General features: G+C 69.2%; 3 protein-coding genes across 3 annotated transcripts in view; 1 reads left to right on the top strand and 2 right to left on the bottom strand.

The window, feature by feature from the left end:
• Window positions 1-2355, bottom strand: part of CHLNCDRAFT_56077 (hypothetical protein) — a gene marked incomplete at its 3' end in the record, with an annotated part of 2961 nt that extends 606 nt beyond the window's left edge. The window contains exons 1-8 of the mRNA XM_005849508.1: window positions 2044-2355; window positions 1743-1792; window positions 1467-1651; window positions 1046-1284; window positions 788-876; window positions 459-561; window positions 203-299; window positions 16-23 (exon numbers count right to left, since the gene is read on the bottom strand). Of these exons, the coding sequence (XP_005849570.1) occupies window positions 16-23; window positions 203-299; window positions 459-561; window positions 788-876; window positions 1046-1284; window positions 1467-1651; window positions 1743-1792; window positions 2044-2139 (867 nt within the window). The 5' untranslated portion in view covers window positions 2140-2355. The remainder of the gene's footprint in view (window positions 1-15; window positions 24-202; window positions 300-458; window positions 562-787; window positions 877-1045; window positions 1285-1466; window positions 1652-1742; window positions 1793-2043) is intronic.
• A 218-nt stretch (window positions 2356-2573) lies between these two features.
• CHLNCDRAFT_142973 (hypothetical protein) lies at window positions 2574-4024 on the top strand (the record flags this gene model as incomplete). The annotated part of the gene is made up of 5 exons (XM_005849767.1): window positions 2574-2599; window positions 2717-2772; window positions 2940-3348; window positions 3492-3639; window positions 3785-4024. The coding sequence occupies 5 exons, from the start codon at window positions 2574-2576 to the stop codon at window positions 4022-4024; spliced, it is 879 nt and encodes a 292-aa protein (XP_005849829.1).
• A 636-nt stretch (window positions 4025-4660) lies between these two features.
• CHLNCDRAFT_142972 (expressed protein) lies at window positions 4661-5252 on the bottom strand (the record flags this gene model as incomplete). Its single annotated transcript, XM_005849507.1, has 3 exons — window positions 4661-4686; window positions 4819-5063; window positions 5227-5252. 3 exons carry the CDS (start codon window positions 5250-5252, stop codon window positions 4661-4663), a joined length of 297 nt encoding a protein of 98 aa, XP_005849569.1.
• Between the last annotated feature and the right edge of the window lie 2815 nt (window positions 5253-8067).

The following is an 8067-nucleotide window of genomic DNA, read 5'->3' as shown; positions in this document are numbered from 1 at the left end:
GGCCAGCAGCTCCACGCGGTTGACTGCAGGAGGGGGCGGGGGGCGGGGTGAGCAGGGCGAGAGGGGCCGGCAGGGCGGCGGGCAGCCACGGCAACAACTCTACAAGAGTGGGGAATTGCACAGCTGGCGAGCGCGCATCTCTGCCCTGCCCGCACATCCACAACCTGGACAGGCTCACCCCTGCACACCCCCCCACACCCACCCGAGTTGCAGAAGATGATGGACTGGTTGATGGAGAGCTTGGCAAACAGCGTGTTGAGGCAGTGCACCTTCTGGCGCTCCTCCACAAAGGCATAGTACTGCGGGGCGGGGAGGAGCGGCCAGCAGGGGTGCGGTGGGGCACGTGGCGGGCGACGAGGCGTGCAGGGGAGGGCTGTCGCGCCATGCTTGCGGCCGGGAGGGCGGGCCGCCAGGCCGGCTGGCCCGGGCGCGCCGCCGCCTCGCCCCTGCCCACCCACCTGGCTGACACCCTTGAGCGTGAGCTCCTCCATGAGGTTGATGATGTAGGGCTTGCGCAGGAACTTGTCCTTGAACTGCTTCACAGTGACGGGGAAGGTGGCGCTGCAGGGGAGGGGCGGGGGGCGGGGAGAGCAGGAGGGGACCCAACCCGGAGGCAGTGCGTTAGGACGAGAGGGAGGGAGGGAGGAGGGCATGGGCAAGGCCTGGCTTGTACGCTGCGAGCTCAAGGAAAGGACCCGACATGAAGGCCTGAAGCGCCGTCGCGGGGCATGTGCGGCCAGCCCAGCGGGCAGGCAGGCAGGCAGGCGGGCGGGCGGCGGCGGTGCACCTGTAGAGGCAGATCTGGCGGTTCTGCGACAGGAAGCCAATCAGCTGCTCCACCACAGGCTGGAACTCGGGCGACAGCAGCTTGTCCGCCTGCAGGCAGGGGCCGCGCAGCTGGGACGGTGAGCGTAAGACCGACCTGGTGCGGCGGGCCGCCCACACCGCGCATCCGCCACTGGCGGTGCCACGCATCCCCACGCTTCCCACTCCTCCCACCGACACCAGCACCAGCGCGGGGGCGGGCGCGGGTGTGCCAGCGCACCTCGTCCATGACGCACACTGCGCACTTGTCCAGCTTGGCCACCCCCTTCTGCGCCAGGTCCAGGATGCGGCCGGGCGTAGCCACGATGACGTGCACCGTGGCGCCCAGGCGCACAATGTCGTCGCGCAGGCTGGTGCCGCCGGTGCTGACCATCACCTCCACCGCCATGTGCTTGCCCAGCTCCTTGGCAACCTGGCTCGTCTGCAGCGCCAGCTCGCGCGTGGGGACCAGCAGGAGCGCTGCACAAGGGGAGGGGGCGGGAGGGCGAGTCCGTGAGGAGACGAGCGCCACGTAGTGGTGCCACTATGGACACAGTGGCCCCCCACTCCCCACCAGCCTGGTCCCCGCAACTCCCAAAGCCTTGGGATCAAAGCTCTTAAAGCCTGCTCCAGCAGCCCAGCAGCTTCCGCCTCCGACCCACCCTGGACCTCGTTCTTGCTGGTGTCCACCTTCTCCAGCACCGGGATGCAGAAGGCGGCGGTCTTACCGGTGCCGTTTTTGGCGCGGGCCAGGATGTCGCGGCCGGTGAGGGCAATGGGGATGCTCTCCTCCTGGATGGGGCTCGGGTTCTCAAACCCCTTCTCATAGATGCCCATCAGCAGCTCCCTGCACGCGTGGGGCGCATGAGGGAGGCGCAGAGTGAGGGGCCAGGCGGGTGGGCGCGCAAGGCGGCGCGCGGGCGTGGTTGGACCCGCACCTCTTGAGGAAATAGTCCTCAAAGCTGTTGCCCTTGGTGGCGGTGACATCCTGCAGGGTGTTTGGCCAGCAGCGAGTTGGATTTGCAGCGAGGGAGGGCGGAGGCGGCCGGCAGGGAGGCCCAGACTCGGCGGGCGGGTTGCCGCCGGCAAATGTGGGCGGTCACCCGCCGCCCATGGGCTCCAGGCCACCAACCCGGCGGCAGGTGCGCGTCAAAAGGCATCTCAACTGGCGCCCTGGCATCCCAGCCGGTGCGCTGAAGGCCCCGGAGCCCAGACATGCACCGCATCCAGCCCACGCACCTCGGTCTTGTAGCGGGCGTCCTTGGGCGGGAGTGCCAACGACTTTTTCCAGTCGGAGTCTGCAGGGGGCGCTGCTGCAGCGGTTGCGGCGGCCATTGGCGTCGAGACGGCCGCGTGGCTAGCGGGCTAGGCTGTGAGGCTGGCTGGAGTCGCAGCAGGGGGCGGGGCGGCTGGGGGCTGCCGTGGAGGGGCTGGGGTGCGCAGGCTAGTCGCTGGAGCGGGCTGGGCGTGGGGTCTGGGGTTGACAGGGGGCTGATCGCGGCGCTTTGGACAGGACAGGCTGTGCAGGAATGTCTGTGGTGTTCAGATGTGTGTGTTTTTGCACAGGAGGCGCGTCGGGGTGGCTAGAAGGGCCTCGGGGTTGGCCACGGGGGCACAGCAGGGCCCTGCAGGGATGGGCAACCTCATCCAGCACCGCGGCATTGCTTAATTCTTCCGGCTGAACCTGCCCAGCCTGAGCTCACAGCCACCAAGGCTGCCTGCACCGGGCCACCCCTCTCGGACCTGCGTTTGCACCAGTCGGGGAGAGGATGCCGTCCACCCTGCTGCAGCAACGGTTGGCATCACAAGCTGGGGCTTCATGCTCTGGACGGGGCCATAGCCTGCAGGCAGCCCGGCCTGTGGCTCGCCTGGCGGGGCTGCGCTGGGGAAGCGTTCTGGCGGCAGGGCGCAGGCTCACGGCCCTGCAGGCATCAGAGGATGACCGCGGCGGGCCGCTGGTGCCACTAGGTGCGGAATTTCTCCCTGGCGGCGCGGCCGGGCGGCGGTGGCACTGCTTTTGTGTCGTGCCAGCACTGCCCTGCTGTGCCTGCTTGCCTGCACCCCATCTCGGCATGCCGCAGCACCGTGGCGGCCCGCCACAACCCACCCTGCCTGCCTGGCCCCTGTGCCCGCAGGGGACGGCGAGGCGCGGTCGTCGGTGGATGCGTGGCTCAACCCGCCGCGCGAGGAGCTGCCCGACGACTTTGAGATGCCCATCTGGGACCACCTGGACGAGCTGCGGGAGCGGGTGCTGGTGGGGGCGCTGGCCGCCGCCGCCGCCGTCCTCACCTGCTTCATCTTCTCCAAAGACCTGGTCGTGTTTCTGGAGGCGCCCGTAGCGGAGCAGGGCGTGCGCTTCCTGCAGCTCTCCCCCGGCGAGTTCTTCTTCACCACGCTCAAGGTGGGCGGCTACGCCGGCATCCTCATCTCCGTGCCCACCATCCTGTACGAAATCGCCGCCTACGTGGTGCCCGGCCTGACCAAGAGCGAGCGCCAGTTCCTGGCCCCCGTCATCCTGGGATCCTCCGTGCTCTTCTACCTGGGGTGAGGCGCAGCGGGGCGGGGAGCCCAGCGCCAGCGCATGTGCAGGGCAGGCACCCCTCCATGCGATGTCTCTGGCACCCACCCCCCAACACGAAACACACATGCTCACCTCGGTACACCCTCCTCCCTGCCCACCCCTGCAGCCTGCTCTTCTCCTACGAGGTCCTCACCCCCGCCGCCCTCAACTTCTTCGTCTCCTACGCCGACGGAGCCGTGGAGTCGCTCTGGTCCATCGACCAATACTTTGAGTTTGTGCTGGTGCTCATGCTGTCCACCGGCCTCTCATTCCAGGTGGGCGTGCCGTGGGGAGCAGCGGGGAGGGCAGAGTGGCGGGGATACGAGGCGTGCAGCGGGTGGCTGGCTCACTGCCTGCCCCTGCGCCCCCTGCCGCTTGCTGTGTTGGCCCCTCACACCTCTGCCCCGCCCCCACGCGCAGGTGCCTGTGATCCAGGTCATGCTGGGCCAGCTGGGGCTGGTGACGTCGGAGATGATGTTCAGCCAGTGGCGGTATGTGGTGGTGGGCGCCACCGTGGCTGCCGCCGTGCTGACCCCCTCCACAGACCCCTTCACCCAGACGCTGCTGGCGGTGCCGCTGGTGGGCCTCTACATGGGCGGCGCCTCCTGCGTGCGCCTGCTGGAGCAGCGGCGGGAGAACCAGGGGGGCATAGGCGCGTAGGCACCCCCATGACGCAACACTGCATTGACCGTCAGCTGCTCCAGTTGTGTTACATTGACTATGTGAAGCTCGGCTTAGAATGAATGTGCTTGGTGTATTTCGTTCCATCGCTGAAGTCGTTGCAAGCATTCTCATCAACAAACGAGCAAGAAAGGCACATCGCCAGGTTGAGCGTGCTGGCCAGCTTTCACTTCGGAGGGTAGGGACGGGAAGAGAGCAGGTGCCTGCAGCGCTGTGTGATGCTTGTGCAGGGTGCTCTAGGGTAGGGAAGGATAGGGATAGGATGGTACAGGTGATGGGGGCTAACCTGCAGGCAGCAGTGCAGCACAGGCTCCAGACGGGGTCGGCGGCTCCGTGTGCCATTGCTGGCATTTGGGCGGAGGCGCGTCATAAGGCTGGAGCCTGGTGCCTCGCGGCGCAGCTGGGGCTGCGCTGCGGGCGTGCAGGGCGCTGCTGTGAGGCGAGCAAAGGTAGGCCCCTTGGGGGCGTGATCCGGCACTGGGGGAGGGTGGGAGGCAGAGGCGGGGGGCGGAAGGCGGCAGGGTCTGGCTGGCAGTTGTTGTGCTGCCAGGCCCTGAGAGCCTAGACTGCTGCCCTAACGCCTTGCTCTCCAAAATCTCCCAGTGCCTACCGGCCTCAGCCGCCCGCACCGCAGGCTGCCGCTGCAGCAGGGCGGCAACAAGGAAGGGCAGGTGAGGCAATGGTGGCGACGCACACGCTGGCTGGCGTCAGCAGCTTGGCTCGGTGGCACCACCAGCATGGCACGACATGTAGCCTAAAGAGCACCCGCTCACCGCCGCCAGCGTCTCGCAAGTCGCTCAGCCCTGTAATCCTAGGGCCGCGCGGCGGGCGGGGCGGGCCTCCGCCCGGCCCTCCGCCGCCGCCGCCGCCGCGTCTGCTGCGCCCCGAGTACTCCTGTGCCGCTGAAGGGTTGAGGATGGTGCGGAAGAAGTACATGATAAAATTTACGATGCCTGTGACAAACGCCAGCAGGGCGCGCGGAGGCCCATTGCCGGCGGGGCGCCATGCACCACTTGGCCTGCGGTGGGGCGGCGGGCGCAAAGCGTCGGCGGGCGGGAGAGAGCAACGGGGCGCGCCCTGCTGTGCGTCCCAGGTGCACAAGAGCCTGGTTTCTGCCCCTGGCCCGTTTTCATCGCGAGATGCCGGCGTTTGGGGCGCGGGCTCACGAAGCCCTGCCTCACGCACCGCTGCGATCGACGTAAGCCATTGTAGTCGCACTGTCAAACGTCTAAGCGCCCCGCATGGGACGTCTGGCGCCCGGGAGAGGCGTCAAGTGGCGGCTGGGCCCTCCGCTCCCTTGCCGCGTTCAGGCGGGTCCTAAGTGGGCAGTGTGCCAGCCAACAGACAAGACAGGCAAGCCCGCGCGTGAATCTGAGAAGCGGGCACTTGCATGTACTGCGACGGTGGCGCCATCGTACCGCCAGACACTTACTAGGCTGAATGTACAGTGGCACATGCAGGAGTTTCCGTGCCATTTATTTAGATGTACACATGTGCATGGGCAGGCATTGTTGCCAGATGCCCAAAGTTGCTCGCAGGCTGCAGCGCCCGCTCCGTTGTCGACGCTCCCGTGCCGCTCCTCCCTCACACCAGCTTGTGCCCGTCGTCCACGCCCACAATCAGGAAGGAGGCGGCGGTGCGCTGCGTGCTGCTGCGGCCCCGCTGCCGCGCCTTCTGGTCTAGGTCGCCCACCAGGATGAGGCCACGCCCGCCCGGCAGCGGGCCCACACTGTAACCGGCCCCGGCCTCGGTGGCGTCTTGCAAGTATCTAACCTGCGGCAGCGGAGGGGCAGCCCAGAGTTACAGCCCAGACGTTGCTGCACAGGCCCACAAGGCACGTGCAGCGCAGACTCGGCTGAACAGCAGAAGCAGCAGTCATGCAGGTTCATGACGCACTCACAAACTGCAAGCCACAGCGGCAACCATCCGCCTGGTCTCTCCCTGGCCCACCTGCGTGTCGTTGGTGCAGTGCTTGGCCACAGCCTGCGCCACCGCCGCAGGGGATGCCGAGGCCTGGGCCCCAGCGCCGCTGCTGGTGCTGCTGCCACTCCCAGCGCTGGTGCTGGTGGTCTCGCTGGCGGCGGCGCCGCCGCCGGTGAAGAGCAGCTGGAAGCCGTTGTGCTCCAGCAGGGGCAGCCGCTGCGCCAGCATGGCATGCACAGCCTCCTGCATGCTGTCAGGCACGGGGGCCGCCTGCATCGCCGCTGCAGCTGCCGCCGCGAGCTGCACCAGTGGAGGGAGAAGGGAGGAGGGGCTCAGCCGTGCTATCAACCTCTCAAAAAAACATCGGAGGCTCTCCATGGTAGGTAGCTGCCAACCAGGCCAGTGCGCCCAAGCCAACCAGCATCTCACCTGCGCGCTTGCCAGGTGGGGCGCCGCACCGCCCACCAGCGCGGTGGCCAGCCCCTCGTGCAGCGTGCCCAGCAGGCGCGCCGGCGGCACCCCCACCAGCCCGCTGTCCTCTGCCAGGCTCTTGGTGGCCAGCCCCAGCCAGATGGCGGCGGCAGCCAGGGTGCGGCTGTACTGCAGCGCCGCCGCCTCCTCCTGCTCGCGGCTCGCGGGGGCCGATGCAGGGCCGCTGCGTGCGCCGCCAGGAGGGCCGCCTGCACCGCTGCCCGGCTGTGCACCCGCTGGCGTGCCGCTGCCGCCTGAGCTGGAAGTGGTGCCGTCAGCTTGGGAGGCCGCCGCCGTTGCCTGCGCCGCCGCCGTGGCCCCCAGGTGGTGGTGCAGGTCACGCAGCAGGGTCGCCATGCGTGCGCTGGCCACCGCCTGCTCCCTGTTGTACCGCTGCATGCCTCCCAGCAGCTCGGACAGGCGGCACTGGTGGATGGAGGCATCGGGCATGCCCAGCAGGCGGGGGCCCAGCGGCGTGGCCATCATCAGCCAGTCCGCTGCAGGCAGGGGCGGGAGGCACGGGAGGGTGGGCACGGCGGCATGGGCGCACACAAGCCGCCGCCGCCGCGTGCGAGCCCAGCAGGGCCAAGGCAGCGCGCCAGGGAGCCCCGCAGCGCCGGGCATGCACAGCCGCAGCCCGCACCTGTGTTCCCCGCCCAGCTCAGCCCCTGTGCCGCCAGGCTCACAACCCCGCAAGCAAACATGGCAGCCAGGCGCGGCAGGCCGCTGCAGGCAGGCAGGCGGGCGGGCCGGGCGGGCAGGCACACAGTGCAAGGAGAGGGTCAGATGTCCGAGCTGGGGGCGCAGTTGGCAGCAGCAGGCCAGGTAGCAGGTGGCTACAGTGCACCTCGCTTAGCACACGCATCCCGTGCGACGTGCAGCCGGGAGCCTCGCCTCACCCCCCAACACCACCCACCCCGCCTGTCGCACATCCCGCCACCCTGCCGAGCGCGCACCTGGGCGCCTGCATGCCGGTGCCGCCCGCCGAGGCGCCCCCCAGCGGGCTGCCCGCCTCCTGCCCCGACAGCTCCCGGATGAAGTCGCTGACCTCGGGAGGCTCCTCCATGCCGCCGCCCTCATCATCCTCCTGCTGCACCACTCCAACAACCAGGCGCGGCAGGCAGGGGCGGCAGGACGTCGTGGCAGGGTGTGTACTGGGGGCCGTGGCACGAGGGCAGGCGGACCGCGGCTGCAGCAAGCTGCAGGCCCCGACCGCTGCGCGAGGCGCACAACAAGCGGGAGGCTCGAAGCGAGCATGCAGAGTCACCACCACCGCACCTGCGCGCCGCTGCCGGCCTGCGGCCCCCTGGAGGCGCCGCCGCCGCCGCCCGCGATCATGGCGGCGGCGGCCTCCAGGCGGCGGCGCATCAGGGCCCGCTCCAGGCGGCGGTACGCCAGCATGGCGCCGCCGCTGACCTCACGCAGGTCCCGCCACAGCGCCTGCACCTGCAGGCGGGGCGGCAGGGCGGGGCAAGAGAAGCAGGCAGTGTTGGACGGCAGCCGCAGGAGGGAGGCTGGCTGCTCGGGGGCAGGCGGAGCGGGGCGCCAGGCCACGGCGGCACCGCCCACCTGTTCGGCGCACAGAAAGGCGGGGGTGAACTCCACAGAGGAGCCGTCAGGGGTCAACT

The sequence above is a fragment of the Chlorella variabilis genome (assembly GCF_000147415.1).
Source record: "Chlorella variabilis unplaced genomic scaffold CHLNCscaffold_5, whole genome shotgun sequence".
Lineage (NCBI taxonomy): Eukaryota > Viridiplantae > Chlorophyta > Trebouxiophyceae > Chlorellales > Chlorellaceae > Chlorella > Chlorella variabilis.
The sequence above is the reverse complement of the archived record's forward strand: the minus strand, read 5'-3'. Positions and strand labels throughout refer to the sequence as shown.